At 35.0% G+C, this 20958-nt stretch overlaps 2 protein-coding genes across 2 annotated transcripts; both read left to right on the top strand.

Annotated features, from left to right (window-relative positions):
• The first annotated feature begins 2199 nt into the window (after positions 1 to 2199).
• Positions 2200 to 5547, top strand: LOC120068590 (riboflavin biosynthesis protein PYRD, chloroplastic). Its single transcript, XM_039020408.1, has 4 exons — positions 2200 to 2355; positions 2924 to 3290; positions 3952 to 4250; positions 4622 to 5547. The coding sequence occupies exons 1-4, from the start codon at positions 2327 to 2329 to the stop codon at positions 5211 to 5213; spliced, it is 1287 nt and encodes a 428-aa protein (XP_038876336.1). The 5' UTR covers positions 2200 to 2326; the 3' UTR covers positions 5214 to 5547.
• Positions 5548 to 9673: 4126 nt separating this feature from the next.
• On the top strand, positions 9674 to 20329 carry LOC120067276. The gene is made up of 3 exons (XM_039018810.1): positions 9674 to 10004; positions 10270 to 10324; positions 19746 to 20329. Exons 1-3 carry the CDS (start codon positions 9819 to 9821, stop codon positions 20120 to 20122), a joined length of 618 nt encoding a protein of 205 aa, XP_038874738.1. The 5' UTR covers positions 9674 to 9818; the 3' UTR covers positions 20123 to 20329.
• The last annotated feature ends 629 nt before the right edge of the window (positions 20330 to 20958 follow it).

Genomic DNA, 20958 nt, shown 5'->3' with positions numbered 1-20958 from the left:
TTCTCCACGAACAATCTCGAACCCTCGAATCAAGAACTGACAAAGAGGACACCACCACAATTGTTTCCTCTATATTCTCCTTAAGGTAGGGTGAGAATATCAAAAGTGTGTGGGCTCTGAAAAAAATTAGGAAGAGGGATTGAAATTTTGAGAGAGAATTTGCTTAAGGGAAAAACAGCATCACACCCCTTCCTTCTTTGTGAAGAAGAAAACGATAAAGACGATTCTCAACTCAAACTGCTCCTCAACACACGTCTGTCTAACAAGAGAAAAAATAAGAGGGAGTTATAACTCCCCCCAAAATCAAATTCAAATTTTAATTTTTAATAAAAGTATTAAAATTTAATATATATTTATATGATAACTAATTCATCATATAATATATATATTAAAGCATATTTTATGTTGTATATAACACATAAGCTATAGTTTTTATATTGTATCAAAAAACAATATAACCTACGGTTTTTATTTCTCTCATATGTACATAGTATTTAATATAAATCACATTTATTCTAAATTTAATTATATGAATCTTATCCATATAATTAATATTTGAATCATATTCAAATATTTATTTCCTCTCAAATAAACTTTATATTATAATGTATCAAATACATTATATTAATTATATCATATATAATTAATTTGAACATCCAAAATTGATTCTTAATAATCCCTATTGAGCTAAAGAGGGGACCTTATGGACCTGTAGATTGAAGCTCCAATGGTACTTAAATAATTAATTAAACTCCTTTAATTAAATTATTCAACATTCATTAATTGTTAGACACTCCACTAATGACCGATAGTTGCGTTATTCGCACTATAGATATATTTCTGTGTCCATTAGATATAACCAGTCAATAATGTGATGGCCCTTCACAAATTGCTCGTAAGTACAGTTGCCAAAATTATCATTTTGCCCCTATAGTTACATCTAACTCCTTAAGTACCAAAGATCCTTTTAATGAATAATAAGAGAGGGGGTGTGGCGCCAAATTGTTCAAGTCCCAGAATCAACTCTTAAAGGGCAACTTACCCCAAAATTAGGAAATGAGTGAGTTCCATCTTGTGTAGTTATGTTCCCAACTCCCCAATCAGACAAATCTCCAAAATGGTAGGCTTATTGAATCGACGATCTGGCCACTCTCACCCATATAAATCAAAGGACCGCCTTCATAGGCAGGAGTTCACAACTCATTCAGGATTCAGGTCATGTCACCTATGGTCATCCTGGTGAAATGTAAGTCTCTATTATTAAGGGTGTTATATAATAAGACTAGTCATTTCGTGGTTCGATCTTATACAAACCCCTTTGTATAGAATACCCACGTTCACATGCCTCACATGAATAACCAAAATCAGATTATTTATAACGCTTTACAATAATTGTAACATCTACAAAGTGGGTCGTATTCATAGTATCACCAGGATGATAAGGTATCCAACCTTATCCATCTACTACAGACCATATAATAATTAAAACAAAGGAAAAATTATCTTTTTGGTTCCTAGGTTTTGGGTCTAGTTTCTATTTGGTCCTTAAGTTTCAAAATATTACACATTTAGTCCCTAGGTTTTGAGTTTGGTTTCAATTTAGTCCTTAGGTTTCAAAATATTATAATTTAGCCATTGATATTTTAGTTTTGTTTTAATTTAATCCCTATGTTTCAAGATTTATACTTTTAACTTCTATTTTTCATTCAATACTCATTCGTCTTTATTATTAATGTATATTAATAGATTTAAAGGAATTAAAAGAATTATAATTAATCAAGTTTCATTATTTTTCATCACTTTTAAAGTTAAATTCAAATTTCTTCTTCGTAATTATTTTTAGTAATTAAAAGACATTAATATCAGTGATTGAAAATGAGTATTTAATGAAAAATTAAGATTAAAAATATAAAATCTTGAAACATAGGTACTAAATTGAGACAAAACTCATATCTCAAGAGTAATATTGTAACATTTTAAAACCAATAGACTAAATTGAAATAAAACTCAAAACCTAAGGACTAAATGTGTAACATTTTTAAACTTAAGAACCAAATAGAAACTAATCCAAAATCTAGGGACCAAAAAGATATTTTTTTTTCATAAAACAAATTATATAATATTTAATTATTACATGCTTAGAAAAAGCTATCATATATTTAAAATTTTAATTAAAACGACATTTCAGATGCAGTATTAATAAATTTAGAAAGAGAGAATCTGGCAAGACTTAAAGACAGAAATATTAAAAGAAAAAGAGTTGAAAGGGGGGGCGATACTCGCCAGTAGCCATTGCCGTTAGCTTCTCGAAACTCCGACGAAAATCATGGCTCTCAATTCCATCTCCTTCGTCTGGTGAGTTTCTTCCTTCCCCTTTGTAACTTTCTGTTGAATCTCACATGGAAAGACGCACAATCTGGAAGAAGAATCATGTTTAATTATTTGTCAATATCGGTGCAATTTGACTTTGAAGTTGCTCTGTTTCTCGATTCCCTCACATCTCTCCTTTTTTTCGTGTTTTCATCATCTGGGATTGTTTTTCAATTCATGATTGCTCTTTGTTTGTCGTTCTACTTGTCTTTCAATCTATCCATGAGAAAGTATTTTGATCCCCGGCTCTGTTTTTGCTATCTGTTCTTCTACTTCATTTTTCATCTTGCGATTTTTTCCTTGGAAAATTAAGTTGGAATTTCCGAGATTTATTTCTGAGAAAACAGTGAAACGAATGCAATTTCGTTACATTTCTCTTTGACTTGAAATTTCCGTAGTCCTATTCCTATGTTTAGCTTGAATTTGTTCTAATTTGGTAAGGCATTAGAAATGTTACAGGGATTGGGTTTGATTTGGTTTCACGGGCTCAGTTGAATAAACTCGGCGCTTTTTGCTTAATTAATTGATTGATTGTTCTTACTTAATGTTGAAGGGATGCAACTCCAAAATTGACTCCACCTACAACTCTTAATGATGTTCATTCGCCATCAATCTACCATCGCCATCATAACGATAAACACGGGCTCTATAATTGCTCTAGATCTAGGGTTTCCAGTTCAGTGGAATGGATGGTTAAATCAGGAAGCTGTAGGGGAGGGCATTCGGCCAGATGTTCTAATGTGATTCAAGACATTCATTGTGATGTTGATGATGAGGTTTACATGAGGAGGTCTTTGGAGATTGCAAGGAAGGCAATTGGGCATACAAGCCCTAATCCCATGGTGGGATGTGTGATTGTGAAAAATGGAGAAATTGTTGGTGAAGGCTTTCATCCTAAAGCAGGGCAGCCTCATGCTGAGGTAAACCTTTAATCCTAAATTTCTCATCACATTTTCTCTCCCCATCTTTACAGTGTTGAAGAACTGCAGTTATAAGCCTTTTGGTAAAGTTTTTTTCTTGTTAGTTTCTTGATTTTTCTAAGATGTTTGACAACTAAAGAAAAGTTAACACTTGATATTGTACTTTTACCAGATCAACGATATAATTCCTAAACTTTAGTTTATAACAATTTAGCCTATGTATTTTTCGGTTGTTGTAAAGATTCAGTCTTTACAATTTAATCTCTAACAATTTAGTACCTCTAATTCTTAAAATTTGTAATGATTGAGTCTTTGTCGTGAAAAATATCATTAAGATTTAATGAAACTTCTTGCACATAGGTTTTTTTTCCTTTTGAGATACTTACACGTGCAAATGGATCAATTAATTAGGGACCAAATGTATTTATAAATACAAAGATTAAGTCAATACATAATATAATTTAAAATTAAATTGTTACGAATTTGAAAGTATAGGATGTAAGAATTACACAAAATATCCTTAGGTTTTTATTTATTTATTTATTTTCAAAATAGGATCATATTAACATGTGTATATATATAGTTATCAAATGAAACCTTATCCATCTATTTATGATTAAAAAATGCTGCTGATTTTCTAAACAAGAGATAAAATGAATAGGTATTTGCTCTGCGAGAAGCTGGGAAGTTGGCAGAGAATGCAACGGCATATGTGACTTTAGAACCATGCAATCACTATGGTAGAACTCCACCGTGTACTGAGGCTCTAATAAAAGCCAAAGTGAGGAGGGTGGTGGTCGGCATGGTGGATCCCAATCCAATTGTTGCTTCGAAAGGCGTTCAACGACTAAGAGATGCAGGAATTGATGTGACTGTGAGCATAGAAGAAGATTCCTGCAAAAAGCTTAATGAAGCATATATTCATCAAATCTTGACTGGGAAGCCTCTTCTCACCCTAAGGTAACTTCCATTTGAGTGTTTATCTAATAAGCATTTTGGCCAAAAAAATCACTTTACAAGTGCTTTTCATTTACCACTCTCAAATAGTATGTCTAAAAGTGATATTGAAATAGTTAGAATCATTGTCATCTTGTTCACAATCACTCACAAACGTACCTCCGATCATCGAAGTTACTTTACTCCCAAACATGTCCCATGTATTTTCTACATTTTTCATAAATACTCATAAATCACTCCTGAACATAATGAATTTGAGCTAAAAATACTTATTGCAATGGAAAAGTGCTTTTAACCATGCTGAAAACACCCATAGACATAACATCTGTTGTAAGTTTATATACTAATACAGAGGCACACCTGACTGACCACAGGTACACCCTCTCTCTAAACGGTTGCTTCCAAGACCTGATCGGGAAAGGAGTTGCAGATGCTGGTGGCTACTATTCTCAACTATTACAAGAGTATAATGCCGTTCTAATTTCTCCTCCCTCATCATCTGAGGAGTTCGAAATTCCTGCATCCAAGGAACATGGAGCCAAACAACCCCTTTGGATCATTCTAACGAATCCTGATGGTTCAATCACTGTTCCTCGCATTGCTGATGCAACTACGAAAGTAGTAATCTTAACAGACAAAGAAGTGGTCGTAGGTGAGAGCGGGATTGAAACAGTAGTTCTGGATCAATTAAATTTGGGCAACATTCTAGATTACTGCCAGAGCCAAGGACTAAACAGTGTCCTGTGGGATGTCAGAGCAAATTTGGGAGTTCATGAAGAACTAATAAAGGAGGGTATTGATCAGAAATTATTGCAAAAAGTAGTTGTGGAAGTGTTGCCACAATGGAGTGAAAGCCAGAGTGGAAGCTCTGAAACTTGGTTCAAGAGTATGGCTGAAAATCTGAAGTTGAAGAATTTGCAGCCCAAGATGTCTGGGGAGAGTGTTCTATTGGAAGGCAATCTCTAGCATTGGAAATTGAAGTTTTATGCAGCACATTCCACTCAGGTTTTTAAAATCAAGACAATGAAGGTAATACCTTGCCAAATTTTTATGATTCCCTGATTATGAGCTAAATAACTATGGTTAAGGCATTGCTTCTCTTATTTTATGAGTTGGAACCTCTTACTTCCATATTTGTGATGTAATATTAAGAAACAAATGTAAATCTAGTGTAGAACTAGTGGGCCTGTCCTGCTAACCAAAACTGTGGGGTCTTGCTCATATTGTTGTGGGGGAGAGACTAATTTTTCTAATTTCTTTTTGAGTTTTTTCAAAAAATACAATAGCCATTTTTACTGCACTGCATTTGGTAGTTTTTTAATTTAAGCAATTGCGTTTCTTATCCTATGAGCTATGACACCCTCTCGACAACAAGGGAGAGAGCAAGTCGAAAAAAATGGAGGAAAAGATCAAATATTTTTTTAGGTTAAGGGCCCGTTTGATGACGTTCTCGTTTCCTGTTTTTGTTTCTCATTTTCTTAGAAACATACTCGTTTCATAACCACCCGTTTCTTGTTTCTAAATTTTAAGAAATGTTTCTAAAAATATGGTCAAATTTGAGAAACTACGAAATGTAATTTCTCCCTTTTTGTTTCTATTTTATACTTATATCGTTCTTTTTATGTATCAAGAACCAACATTGGTTTGTTGGTAGATTTGCTCACCCAGATCTTCAATAATGATTATTTAACTAATTTCGCTAAAAATTATTATGATATATTTTTTAGTGGCCATAATACATTTGTGGTCTTTGGTTATTGAGGTTTGAAATTTTGTTTTAACAATTTAAGTTGAGATAGGTTTAAATTATGGAGTGATGAAATGTTTACCGTCAACACGAAAAAATTCAACTTTTATTTGTGTCAACTCAAAGAAGTTCGAACTCTCAATATTTAGTTTGCTTAGTAATATATTCTAGTAACTAGTAAGAACCATTTTGTGAAACTTCATGGACTTCTTAAATTTTCAATTTTTCGATTGACTTTTAGAATTAAAATATCAAGACAAAGAAGTAAAGGAAAATTATTTTAAATGATAAAATTGTTGAAAACATTTATAAGATATAACAAAATTTTAGAACAATCAATGATAGACATTGATAGACTTCTATCAGTGTCTATCAATATCACTAATTCACTAATAGATACTAATAGAAATCTATCAGTATTTATCTGCGTCTATCGTTGATAGTTCTAAAATTTTGCTATATTTTATAAATATTTTAATTTATTTTTCTATATTTAAAAATAATCCAAAAGTAAAGTTATTTGTTAAAAAGTTTTAGAATTAAAGTAGGCATTTCATCGAAGATGGAAATAACATCGTCTAAAAGTTATTTAAAATGTCCCTTAAAAACAGAGTTTTATAAATGTGAACTTAGGTTAAATTATACATTATACAAAATACAATTTAAATTTGGGGTTGTTATGCCTTAGACTATGAAAACTTTAGAGTTTGGTTGAGTTCGATTTTATTTTATGTTTTCAAATTCACTAAATTTAGTAAAAATGTGTTTGCCAAACAACCATTTGTGAAAACTGTTTTCAGATTTTGTGATCCAAACAGTACAATTTTTTAAAACAACATTTTTATGTTTCTTTTGTATCTAGAATTTGAATTTTAAAACTTAAAATGCATAATTATATTAAATAAAGTTAAAATATTCAGAAATGTAGTATATGTCATGTTATAATTCAATTCAGTTTTTTTTTAAAAAAATTAAATTATTTATTATTTAGTATATTATAGATTAGGTTAAATTCCAAATTCAATATCTATGGTTTTGATAAAGTTAAAAGTTGGTTTGTATGGTTTAAAATTTAGAATTTAGTTTCTATAGTTTTGATATAACTTCATATATAATCTCTATGGTTTATTAAGTCCTTTTGAATAATCCCTACCATAGAGATAATTTATGAAACTTTTATCAAATCATATGGGGTAAATTCTAATTAATCATAAGATGTAAATTCTAACTTCTTTGGAACTATAGGAACAAAAAAATTTCAATTTATCCTATAAATTATATATTATTACAAAATAATAATTTTACAATTTTTTTTTAACATAATCTATGTTCATAAATAAATTATTAATATTTTATTACCAACTAATATTTAGTGGGTAACTACAACTAGATTGCAATTGTTTAAATTAGAATATAATTTATGAATTCTACTCCGAAGCACATAACTGAAAACATGAAATATTACTCTATTTTCATTTAACGCATTGATTTTAAATTCATGTTTTTAAATTTTCTACCAAACAGATCCTCAATTCTTATGTTTGAACTTTGAAATTTACTCTCACAAAATATGACCGGAGAGTTTTCATTCAAAATAGCAAAATTCATCACATGATCAAGTCCTTGTGAGGACATGCCTTGATTAAAACAAGGGCGAAAGGGAGTGAAGAGAAAAAATAACGCATTCTCTCAAACCTAGTTATAAACACATAATTATTTATGTTTGTTTTCTTAATTATTTATATTGGTTTTATAATAAAAATGTTAAATACTTTTTCTAAACAAAATAATTATTTAAATAAATAAAACAACCATAATATTTACTTCACAAGAGCGCATCCCCAATACCACTATAACATATTGTTATTTCCTATCGATAATACAAGTTTCACGTCGGTTTTCTAAAAGAAGTTTGATTAAAATATTATTTTGGTTCCTATACTTTAAAATTCGTTTAATTTTAGTCTTTATATTTTTAATAAATATAAAATTTAGTATCTCAAAATTAATTTATATTGAAATTAGTTAAATAATCATTATAATTTTCATGCAAATATATAATACGTGAATTTGCTTTCAGAATTTATTTATAATAACAATAGTAATAGTTAACAAAAAGTTTTTAAAAATAAACAGTAAACTAGTCCATAAGAACTAAATTTAAGATTTATTGAATTATAAAAACTAAAATTGTACTATGGACTAAAATTAAATAAGTTTCAAAATAGAAACTAAGATGATATTTTTAATCAACAAAATTTAGGTTAAAAAACTATTTTGGTCCCCATATTTTGAAATTTGTTCAATTTTAGTTCATATACTTTCATTTGTCAATTTTCAGTTTTTGTATTTTCAATAATCTTAAATTTAGACCCCAAAATGTTAGTTTATTGTTAATTTTTTTAAGAACTCTTTGTTATCTATTAGCTTTCTTCTTATAAATTTTGAAGACTTATTCACATATTATATTTATTTACATGAAAATTATTATTATTATTATTATTATTATTTAACTAATTTCGATAAAAATTAACTTTGAGGAATTAAATTTAAGATTTATTGAAACTACACAAATTAAAATTGAACAATTGAGAATATAAAGATTAAAATTGAACGAATTTCAAGATATAGGGACCAAAATAATAGTTTAATAAAAAAATTTACGTCCATAAGCTATACTCGACAAACAATTTTGAAGGTAATTTGGGTATTTTGCACCTATAATATTATCGTTTGGGCATTTTTATGGAAAATTTCCAACTAATCCAAAACCCAAAAACTCCTATGTAATTAACCTCTTTTTTGAAAGCATGTTTTTTTTAAACCTTTTGAATATGCAAAATACCCACTTTGTTCTCAGTTTTAAATAAATCACTTCTCACTCGGTTTTTGGGTTTCTCCTATCTATGTTTTTTTTTATGTTAACAAAACATCACAAACCGAAAATTATCTAAATTTAAAGTTTGTAAAGTCATTTAAAAGTAATTATGCTTTAACATTTTGCTTAATTTATAAGCATGGTTCGAAAAAACACGAAAAAATGTATGAAAATAAGTGGTTTTTGTAGCTAAAACGAAGTTGTATCAATGAAAATATGACCAAAACAAAAGTATCATTCGCATAGAAAAGGTGCACGATCGTTGATATCACGTGTGTGATTGCTAACTTCGGGTGTGTGATTATTAAGTTCTCGCTTTGCAATTTTATTTATGTCATATTTCAATCTATACAATTTCAATTTAGACTTGTTTTCATGTTCTTTCCAATGATGCTTATAAAAAGAGCAAAATTTAAAAGAATATCAAATATAAATGGTCATACAACATTTAAACTTAGATAAAATTTGTTGGAAATGACTTTTTGGGGTTAGGTCCATAGGAAAAGTTAAGATAATGGGAAGTTTTATTCCACATGGATAGATTTATAATTGCCTAGAGGGTAAAAATACGAAGGTATTCTAGATTAGAATCCAAAGTGAGTTGGTGGTAAAAATATAACCCTTTCACCGTATGTGTTTTTTTTTCATACTTAATAATTTCTATCGAAAATTGGTCTCTTTCATGACGATCAACGTTCCACAATCTTCGAGATGTGAGTCAAACGCTAACTTAATTATTACTTTTTCTTGTGGAGGTGGTCGTATATATAGACTTAATTTTTTCTAAAAAAAAATGGTTATCGAGGTAGCCCAAATTACTTAATTTATTTTGCTACAGTTTCTCTTTCCCTTTTGCCCGTTCTGACCCTTTGTTCTCCTTCTCCTTCTCCTTCCTCGGAAACCCTTATTCAAGATTGGTGAACGATAATTGGAGGTTTCGTCTTTCATGGAGGAAACCAAAGCATCACAGTCTGCACCAATCCAAGCGCCAGTTCCTCCAAGCACAGCTCCATCTCAGACATTGCCTCCTCTTCCTCCAAAACTCAAGAAGAGGCCACTTGACAGAAATGCTTATATCCAATATACAAAGATGCGCGCTGTTATTAGAGATCTTCGTCCTCATTTTCTCGAGGTATCAACCCAGTCAATTCCCATTTCATGGTTATTCTGTCATAATTTCTGGTAGTTTTTAACGATTTCTCAAACATCTGTTTCTGGGTTTTCTTTGCATCTGGTTAAAATTAAAATGGTGATTTAGTAGCTTCAAATTGAGAGGAAATTCTGTTTAGGGAAAGTTTGGTTTTGCTTATTTAGTATGATTTCTCCATGTTAGGACGAGTTTCACTTTGTTAGTGTATTTGAGACTTTTCCTGTGGTTTTTCTTCTCTCTCTTGAAGGTTTTGAAGACCCCCGACTTTCGTAATTGCAAGGCAGCTAATGAAATTCGAGAAAGTAAGTGCATTGTGATTTGCCTTTGTGTCTTTTTTCCGTTAACGTTGGAAGTGTTCTCATTACGTCCCAACACTCTGACTCAATGGAGCATTTTTACATTTTTTTTTTTTTTATTGTTCGACATGTATGTAGCTTGGGGAGCTAGTTTGAAACTATCTTACTAACCAATTGGAACTATCTTCTTGTTTCCTGTTCCTAACTTGTTTTCTCATCGGTTATCTATTAATGTTTCTGTATCATTGTTGCTTCTCTAAGATGTTTAGATTTAGCTCAAGAGCAGATAACAAAAATTAGGATCCAAAAAGTAACAAAATCAAGTTAGTCTTCTTTGAAAATTCTCTTGGACAACTATCGAGGAAGGTGCCCAAAAAGCCTAAGTTTGTTCCAAAGACTCTAGAAAGAATTCTATTGTTGTGCATTTCAGGTAAGAACTAGACGATATATTTTTTTTTTCACCAGTTGACGTGAGGCTGATGATCCTTTTCAAGATTTTTCCTTTTCCCATGCGGCACTAAGGTTCTATCTATCTTAGTGAGCCTTCCATCAACTAAAGTTGAAGAGAATAAAGGGGTGTAAGTTCACCCTAAACATAGACAATTAGAACACTCACCTTTTTGGGGGCAAACCTTTTAAAAGAAAAATCACTAATAAGCCAAAGAATATAAAAGTTGTACACTCACCATAGGATCCCTTGTACATTCCCATGGTTGGCCTTGAGAGTTCAAGAGGGGAACTCTCGTTTATTAATGTTTTGACAATTTCTAGGTGGCACATTCATCCTCCCATTTGCCATCTTTCTCAGAAGCCTCCACATGTTTCATGTATAATTGGAAATCAGTTATTTTATTCTCCCCCCAAAACTACATGTAACTTCTCGAATGACAACTCCCATGCCTCCACAATTCCTCATTCATGCTCACCATTTGTTGTGTATGCGGTGAAGGTTTCTGCGTGCTACTTGTCTTGAGATCTTGTTCTTGCTTATACACGATACTTGTCTCATGTCTTTAGGTATGTGGTGTTTGTGGCTATCTTTTGATCTGCTTCATTTTCCTTTTGTTATCTATATAAGAATCCAAATGTCTTTTCAAAATTGCGCAAGATCCTTTGACATTGGTTGATGGAGCTTCACTTAATTGATGTACCTTTCGTGGATGGGGGATGAGAGCCAACTCTTTTGGTGTCTTCTGTTGCTTACACCTTTTACACACACCATTTTTTTTGTTGTTTCTTTTTTGGGTGGGGGGATAAAAAACCACAATTTCATTAGATAAATGAAAGAATATAAACAGGCATAAGAAAAATCAAGCCTGACAAAATGGAGAGGGATCCTGCATTAGCTACATAGACGGACACCAATCCAAAAGAATGTCTTTGTGCAGCCCTTCCAATCCACACCTTTATTGTTTTGTGTGGCCCTACCTGCCTCACATTCTCAATGTGTGCACTTGTCCTTGTGTGAGTGCAAGTGATCTACACACTCCATGCACCTATCATGTGCATGTCTCTTGTACATGCAACCTCCTTATGACTCCCTTACCTTGAGTTTACGCATGTGTTGCCAATGTTAAAAATACACATGCCAATGTTAAAAATAGAGAATAGGGAAGAGAAGAACAATAGGATTACGTGAAAACCCTAGTGCAGGGAGAAAAACCACGATATAAAGTCTTTTCTTATTTGTTTTTAAAACTGATACACTAAATACACAGGGACTCACTGTATAAATAGACAGTAGGAAACCCTAGGGGTCTTACACAATTACATAAATGCCCCTAGGTTAAAAACCCTATTTCCAACATTCCCCCTCAAGTTGGTGCATAGATATCAACAAGTCCCAACTTGCTTACACAATAATTAAAATTCTGTCTCAATAACCTTTTTGTAAGTACATCATCAACTTGTTGATTCGGAGGAATATAAGGGATGCATATGTTTCCACTGTCCAACCTCTCCTTAATGTAGTGTCTGTCTATCTCCACGTGTTTAGTTCTGTTATATTGAACTGGGTTGTTTGCAATATCGATGGCAACTTTATTATCACAAAATAATTTCATTAGAAGCTCATTATTTTGCTGGAGATCTGATAATACTTTCTTCAACCAGATTTCTTCACAAATTCCTAGACTTATGGCCCGATACTCTGCCTCAGCACTACTTCTGGCAACAACTCCTTGTTTTTTACTTCTCCAGGTGACTAGATTTCCCCAGACAAACGTACAATATCCAGACATAGATCTTATATCAACAACAGATCCTGCCCAGTCAGAATCAGTGTAAGCTTCAACAAATCGTTTATCAGTTTTCCTGAACATTAGGCCTTTACCAGGAGTTTCTTTCAGATACCGAAGAATACGTTCAACTGCTATCATATGATCCTCACAAGGAGCTTGCATGAACTGACTCACAACACTTATTGCATAAGAAATATCTGGTCTTGTGTGAGACAAGTATATCAACTTCCCAACTAACCGCTGATACCTTTCTTTATTAAGAGGAATTCCATCATTCTTATCACCGATTTTCGCATTGTATTCTACTTCAGTGTATATTTTCGTTGAGAAACTGATATATCCTCTTTTGAGCGAGCCACTTCCATTCCCAAAAAGTATCTTAGCTTCCCGAGGTTTTTAATTTCAAACTCTCTAGCCATCTCTGTTTTTAGTCTTGTGACTTCTACATCATTATCCCCAGATAAAACAATGTCATCAACATAGACAATAAGAACAACTATTTTCCCTAATGTTGATCTTCTTATAAAAAGAGTGTGATCGGAATGTCCTTGAACATATCCCTATACTTTCACAAATGTCGTGAACCTGTCAAACTAGGCCCTTGGAGACTACTTCAATCCGTATAGTGATTTCCTCAATCTACACACTTTATTTTTAAATTGACTCTCGAACCCGGGAGGGGGACTCATATAGACTTCCTCCTCAAGTTCCCCGTTCAAAAACACATTTTTAACATCAAGCTGGTGTAGGGGCCAATCTTTATTCACAGCTACTGACAGAAGCACTCGGATCGTGTTAAGTTTAGCCACAGGTGAAAACATCTCAGAATAATCCACTCCATATGTTTGGGTGAAGCCTCTTGCAAAATCTAGCTTTGTATCGGTCAATCGTCCCATCTGACTTGTACTTTATAGTTAAACACCCATTTACATCCTACTGTTTTTTGTGCCCTTCAGGCAAGTCACCGTTTCCCAGGTTTTATTCTTTTCCAGAGCCCTTATTTCTTCCATAACAAGCAGACCGCCATTCTGGTTTTTTTTTATTGCAACACTTTATGTTATCTGGAACCACCTCAGTGTCCAAGCTAGTAGTAAAAGCCTTGAAATGGATGTCAGATTACTATATGTCATGTAATTATGCATAGGGATATTTTAGTACATGAACGGGTACCTTTCCTCAGGGGCTATAGGAAGATCAAGTGACGCATCAACGTTCTTTCACCTCTTCAGGCCTTTACCTCACCATGATTTACTATCTGTGTATCAGAAACTTCAGTAGTATCTTCCACATCATCATTAGCACGGACCATTTCATCCTCTGTAGCTTCAATCATTTCATCCTCTACAGTTTCCCTTTCTATCACTCTCTTAGTATCACTGCTCCCTTCCCCCTTGTCATGCCTACCTTCATCAATCTCCATACATAAATCAACATCATTAGGAATGTACGTACTTGGACCTGATGACAGGTCTGACTCCTGCACTGGAGCCGGAAACTCTGGTTCAACAGGTGACATTGCTTCCTTCCTGAGATTCTTCCTGTAGTACGTTTTCCAAGGAACTTGATTGGTAGGAAGAACCAGACTATCATGCTCAGGACTAGGTTTAGACAAGGTTTGAATGGGTGCTGACTTTAAAGGAATAGCATAAGATGACCGGTTAGTCTCTTCATTTATGTTCTCCCCTAAAGATGACTAACAGGGAAGAACGACTGATCCTCGAGAAAGGTGACATCCATTGAGACATAGTATTTTCGAGATGACGGGTGATAGCACTTATATCCACGTTGATGGAGTGGATATCCAACAAAGACACACTTCTGAGCACGAGGAGTAAATTTCGTGCGGTTTGGACCATGGGAGTGAACAAAAGCAACACAACCAAAAACTCGAAGAGAAACATCAGAAATCAACCGAGTAGTAGGAAAAGACTCTTTAAGCAATTCTAAAGGGGTATGAAGATTAAGAATACGAGAGAGCATCCGATTAATGAGGTGAGCAGCAGTAAGAACTGCATCTCCCCAGAGGTATGACGGAAGGGTGGCGATTTTTACGCTCCCATAAGAGATCAGACTACTTCAACCAGATGCTGATTTTTACGCTCAGCTACTCCATTTTGTTGTGAAGTGTAAGCACATGAGCTCTGGTGAACAATACCTTTAGAGTCGAGACATTCTCTAAAAGAGGCATTAAAGAATTCTTGTCCATTATCACTTCTTAAAATCCCAATCTTTGTTTTAAATTGAGTTTCAACAGTTGTGTAAAACTATTGGAAAACAGAGGACCCTTCAAATTTATCAGTGAGCAGGAAAACCCAGGTGAGACGGGTGTGATCATCTATAAACGTGACAAACCACCGTTTTCTCGTGGAAGTAGTAACCGGTGAGGGACCCCATACATCACTATGAACAAGAGAAAAAGGACTCGAGGGTTTATAAGGCTGAGAATGGAAAGAAACACGATGTTGCTTGGCATGAATACAAACATCACAATTAAAAGAAGAAGTACTAGCATTACGAAATAAATGAGAAAATAAATATTTCATATATTGAAAATTCGGATGTCCTAAGCGAAAATGCCATAACATAACATCATTTTACGTGGAAACTCAACTATTGATGGAAGAAATCGGGCGCTGGCGTATTGCCATTCATGGCACACGACCTGAAAACCCTAGACTTCTCGTATTGCCATTCATGGCACACGACTGAACGTGAAAACCCTAGACTTCTCGAAGTGAAGGAATCGGGCGCTGGCCCAAGATCCGACTACGAACCCCATCAAACTTTGGATTTAATCCAGCCAAAAACACATAAACACGATCTGCTTCCTCAATCTTCAAATATTGGGCCCCATCCTGTGGGCAATTCCAGACAATTTCTCTACACAAGTCCATTTCCTGCCACAACATCAACAGTTTGTTAAAATAAGAGGTAATATCCATAGATCGTTGTTTGGATTTATGAACCTGTTTATAGAGTGTATATAGCCGAGAGGCATTTTGTCGTTTAGAATATAGATCTTCCGCCGCCTCCTAGATATCCTTGGCTGTGGCAGCATATAATAGCGGTCTTCCTATCTAGGGTTCCATACTGTTCACCAAGACAGACCGTAGCAACGAATCTTCTCCTTTCCAAATTCGTTCTTGTGGATCACCTGGGGCCGGCTTTGGAATTTCCCCTGTCAAAATACTTGTGACGCCCTTCCAAGGCCATTCGGATCGATTGAGACCAAGAGAAATAGTTTTGGCCATTTAATTTTTCTCCGACGATAAATCCTGCAGAATTACCCATCGAACCAGATAAGTAGGAAACGTTAGGCACTATAGGTAATGAGTTTATCGGATTTTCTGAATAAACCGATTGAGGATTTACACCGAACATCGTATCCAAATCAGAAATCTGCTATTGCAGGTAAGCCAACCGTTGTCTCACATCGTCTGGGTAACGAGCTGAACCACAATTGATTGGAACAGGTGCTGGTTGCTCGGGCTGCTCGAGACCTCGGCGGTTGGATGTGAAAAAACCATCGGGTCGGCTGTCGAAGGAAACCAGATCACCGGGTCGGGCTGGATGGGCTGAAAGTGGATTGGCAAGCGCAAAAAACTGGACAGATGAGCTTTCGGGTCGGGCCAGCCGTGGGTCGGATTGCGGGTTGGAATTAAAAACTGCGTTCTCGGGTCAGGATAGCCTTGGGCCGGACCGGTTCGGGTCGGAATTAAAATCAAAATACCGGTGGCTGGTCTACCCTGGTTCAACCCGAACCGGTCCGGTTTGCTCCAGACCGGTACTAACCCTAATCAGATCATCACTCCTCTGCCTGTCTCTTATACACATCTAGATGTGTATAAGAGACAGGGCTGGTTTGCCTTGGTTCAACCCGAACCGGTCCGGTTTGCTCCAGACCGGTACTAACCCTAATCAGATCATCACTCCTCTGCTCTTCGCCTCCGACGCTGCTCACTCTGCCCTGATAGCTCCGATCGACGGTCAACATCTCCTCGCGGCCAGCTTGTTCTTCACGTCCGAGACCGTCGACTCTGCCATGACTGCCACCAACCCTGCCATGATCGTGATAGCTCCGATCGTGAATCGTTGGTTCCTCACGGCCGGCTCCTGCTTCGATTGGATTCTGACTGGTTCCGGAATAGTGATACCCGATTGGCTGAGGGCGATTTTTCAAGGATTGTACCTGAACGACAGATATTAATTCCGGTAGGGCATCTTGAAAACATTCCTTTACCGCTGCTCGAATTGCCGTTCTCATGTCAAAACTTGAAGACCCATCAACAGAGGAGGATTGGGGTTGATTCTCTTCCATAACGGCTAGGTTTTCGTCACCGCGCTCTGATACCATGTTAAAAATAAAGAATAGAGAAGAGAAGAACAACAGGATTACGTGGAAACTCTAGTGCAGGGAGAAAAACCACGATATAAAGTCTTTTCTTATTTGTTTTTAAAACTGATACACTAAATACACAGGGACTCACTGTATAAATAGACAGTAAAAAACTCTAGGGGTCTTACACAATTACATAAATGCCCCTAGGTTAAAAACCCTATTTCCAACCGCCGACATATGTGGTTCCCACTCTTTGTGGTTGAGGGCATGCTTGCAACTTATAAGTCTTTGTGCCTCTATCCTTTGGTGATCTCCCATGCATTGCCCCTTTCTGTATGTTGCCTATATGCATGAATCCCCTTTGGTGTGAAGGGCTTGGGATAAAGGTACTGTGTGCCCTTTGATTTTGTGTTCTCTCCATGGGCCTTGTCTCTTTCTTGGATCGATTCAATCCCTCTATCTCTTGGCTCTTTAAGATCTTGAGCTCCTAGGGTCTAACAAGGAGTTGGAACTTATCAATGAGAGGAACCTCTGTGGAGAGTAAGATCAATGAATAGCCACAAAGCCCACACACCTGAAGGCATGGGACAAGTGGCATGTGTGGACCAAGCAAGAACAAGATGTGTGACAAGTGACACATACCTCTAGCAGTAGGTACTCCTTACATGATAAATGGTGAACACGGATCTGACACAGTGCAAACTGAAAATAGTTCTTTGAGTAGTGGACAGTTGCTTGCAATTTTCAGAGGAGAACAACTGAATTTCAACGTGTGGGTGGGTAATTTTGTGTCATTAAGAACAATCTTGTGGAATGTACAAGGGGTCCTTTGATGTGTGTACAACCTTTGTATTCTTTTGCTTTGGAGCGACTGAAGTAAAATAAGGGTTTACCACAATAATGTTCTAACTTCTAACGGTCTACAAAGAGGGTCTTACACATCATTTTTTCTCTTCCCCTATAGCCTTTGTGGTTGGTAGGCTGACTAAGATAGAATCTTATCTTGGAATGAGATAGACTTTTGGTGGGATTATCAAACCTCATGTTCTCCTTTCTCTTCCGCATTGGTTGAAACTTTTGATAGGCAAGGTACTCTCTTGCAACTGCTCCTTGAAGTTCATTTCCTCTCAAATCCCCCCAGCCTACTCTGTTTAAAACCACTTTACTATCAAAATTCCTTAAGTAATGACTAATGCCTCTATATTCTAAAATCTGCCTACTAATGTTGATAATTACCCTGATCCCTAACACACTTTGTCGTCAGGGTTTGGTTGATCAACTGGTTCGACCATAACAAATTCAAATTCATGGTTTGAGCATCAAATTGCTTGACCAAATGAGAAGTAAATGCAAAATATTCTCGAGATCCAAACACATTGGCCAATGAAAAATCCCAAGGGCCAGCCTATTGATTTCCATTTGTTTTCTCATCAATTTTCTTGAATTGCTCAACTCATCCAACCGATCTGTCCAATTCCTCTCAGCATTGATATTGTCACTCTTCTTACCCAAAATTTAGCTTCAGCTCTTGGCTTTGGACATGGAAATCAAGGAAAAACAACGACATTTAGATATTCCAACACACTTGACTTGGAAAGCCTTAGAATACATGGTAGAATTCATGATCAAGTTTTCCTTGATTAGCTCCTAAAATCTGCTACCATCATTGCTGTTGCATTTCATCCTTTCTGCTGCCACCTCTATGAAATCAAATCCCAAATTTGGGAAGAGATTTTGTCACATGGGTTTAAAGAGGAGGAAAATTATTTTTTAATTATCATACCCATTACTGGACCCACATGCCTTCACGAATCAGACTATTATTTTTTAGTTGGGCCTTGATACCACCCTAGACTGAACATTTTATGAGTGATGAAACCTGAAACTCCGCTCCCTTGAGCAGTAATTCACACAAGCAATTAGATCCTTGAGGTGTATGCCCAACCGCCAAGCCTACTTCCTGAGATTCTTCCCAGCCATGATGTTCATAACACTGCAGGTACTTCAATCACGCACCGTAGCTTTGTTCCCTCCAAAACTTGGTTTTGGAAAGTTCCTTTGTGGCTTTATCATTCTCCCTTTTCTTCAACCATTTTGCTTTTATTTTGCTTCTTGATGCCTCCAGGATTCTAACTCTGAGCAAATGATCTTTTCTCCAAAACCTACCTCCTCCCAAGTCCCAACCCCTTCCCTTCCCTTCCCCCCATCCTATTCTGCTTTATAACTACTTCACTAACATACTCCTTAGTTAACGACCAATATCCCCAAGTATCCTAATAATGTTCCTAACTATTTCATATCCAATATGTGATGATTGTAAAAGGGAGGAGCCGTGATGAGATCACTGTAGTGTGTAGGGAGATTTGGTAGAGAATAGATCAAATTTGTCCTTGCTCGTGCGCCCAAGTAGAGGTCATTGATAATCTCCACTAAATTTAGCCAGCCATGTGCACTACTATTAGGATTCTGTTTGAAGTAGTGAGGCCCACGGAGGAAGATGCAGCACTGGCTGACGAAAGTACATTTCTTTCCTGAAAGAGAACTGGAAGAGAGAGCTTCTTTTGTTCATGGACTCATCCAACCAGAAATTCTTCAAAACATAGGATCGGGTATTTGGGAGTATTAGGGGAGTAGGGGTCTAATTTATTAGTAATTAGATAAGTAGTTTTTTAGGGAAGTTTGGTTATAAATACAGGGGAAAATGGTAGTCACATGAAGTTACTACAAGTCCAATAATTGTGGAATGCGTGATCTGAATCTAGACAATGACTGTAATTTAAGTTTCAAGGAAATGTTCATATCAAATAAAAGATTCAAGGAAATATGGCTGAACACCTGAAACTTGCAGGAATAAAGGTTCTACAGGACATGTATATATTGATGATGGCAACAACTTCAGAAACTCTTTACATCGAGAAGACTAGTAATGTGCTCGATGGTCAGTCCTCGTCAGTTGATAATCAAGATCGACGGTCCCGAGAACAACACCATGATGGTAAACTGGGGGACAAGTCATCTACAAAATCATATGAAAGTAATAACCCTTCAAGTTATGCCACAGAAAAGCAGCGGGCGAATGATGGCCAGATATCTGGATCATATATTGTTGGTGGATCAGCATTTGGCTGGAATTTCATCGCCTTCACAGGTACCGAGCCGGTATACTATGGAATTACGAAGGAAGTATTTCGAGAAAAAAATCCAATTGTTTCATCAGAATCGTGATTTTGGAAAGTAACATGCTTGGGAATTGTTCTATGTTATCATGACTTAAGATGAGCATTCAATAGATGAAATAGCTTCTATTTAGAATGTGAAATTGTGAATGTATAATGTAGAAGTTCAATTATGAAAGATATTATTAACACTGATCTTCCTTTATCTAATACCTTTGATGATCAACATCTGGAAATAGGGTCTTTGTTGAATCAATTTCTGAGTTTTCTAATTTTCATTGTCTAGAAAATTGTTGCCTGCACTTATATGAGCTATAATATATATAGGCATCTAAATTTAATAGTTTAAATGATTAAATTGCCGATTTGGCCCCTATAAGTATTAATTTATCCTTTATGATTTGGACTTAATTTCAATTTGGTTAAATCTTTTAAATGTCCTTTTTAGTTTTTATCATATTCACTACGTGAAACGTTTTTTTTTTAATTTATGTGATAAAAAACTAATGTTTAGGGGTGAGTTTAACACTAGGTATTTATTTCAAAATATTAATGGTAATAATTAAAATAGTGTTTTAAGAAAAGATTAAGGAGTAAAATACAACATTTACAAGTGTGAAAGTCCAAAATAAAATATTTGATAAGTTGGAATTTCAAAAAAACAGATAACAAAAAAATAAACCTGATCGAAACTCAGAGCAACGTCTACTTCAATGTTTGAAATTGAATCCTTAATTTGTTAATATGTCCATCTCATGACATTGAAATATAGGCCCAACTTTTGCCCTACCAATTAAATTTAAATTAATTCTAACCCCGAATTAGCATTTTTTGAAGTAAATTTTAGGAATAAATAAGATCAAATAAATTATCTTGTGACATTAG

This window comes from Benincasa hispida, chromosome 12 (genome assembly GCF_009727055.1).
Source record: "Benincasa hispida cultivar B227 chromosome 12, ASM972705v1, whole genome shotgun sequence".
NCBI classification, from domain to species: domain Eukaryota; kingdom Viridiplantae; phylum Streptophyta; class Magnoliopsida; order Cucurbitales; family Cucurbitaceae; genus Benincasa; species Benincasa hispida.
This window is presented reverse-complemented; position numbering and strand designations above follow the sequence as displayed.

Bases quoted from the DNA above. Each gene is read 5' to 3' on its own strand.
- LOC120067276 (XM_039018810.1), top strand. From the start codon at position 9,819: ATGGAGGAAACCAAAGCATCACAGTCTGCACCAATCCAAGCGCCAGTT. The intron at 10,005-10,269 runs GTATCAACCCAG...TCTCTCTTGAAG, and splicing joins TTCGTCCTCATTTTCTCGAG to GTTTTGAAGACCCCCGACTT. The intron at 10,325-19,745 runs GTAAGTGCATTG...TGAAACTTGCAG, and splicing joins AGCTAATGAAATTCGAGAAA to GAATAAAGGTTCTACAGGAC.
- LOC120068590 (XM_039020408.1), top strand. From the start codon at position 2,327: ATGGCTCTCAATTCCATCTCCTTCGTCTG. The intron at 3,291-3,951 runs GTAAACCTTTAA...TAAAATGAATAG, and splicing joins CAGGGCAGCCTCATGCTGAG to GTATTTGCTCTGCGAGAAGC. The intron at 4,251-4,621 runs GTAACTTCCATT...GACTGACCACAG, and splicing joins AAGCCTCTTCTCACCCTAAG to GTACACCCTCTCTCTAAACG.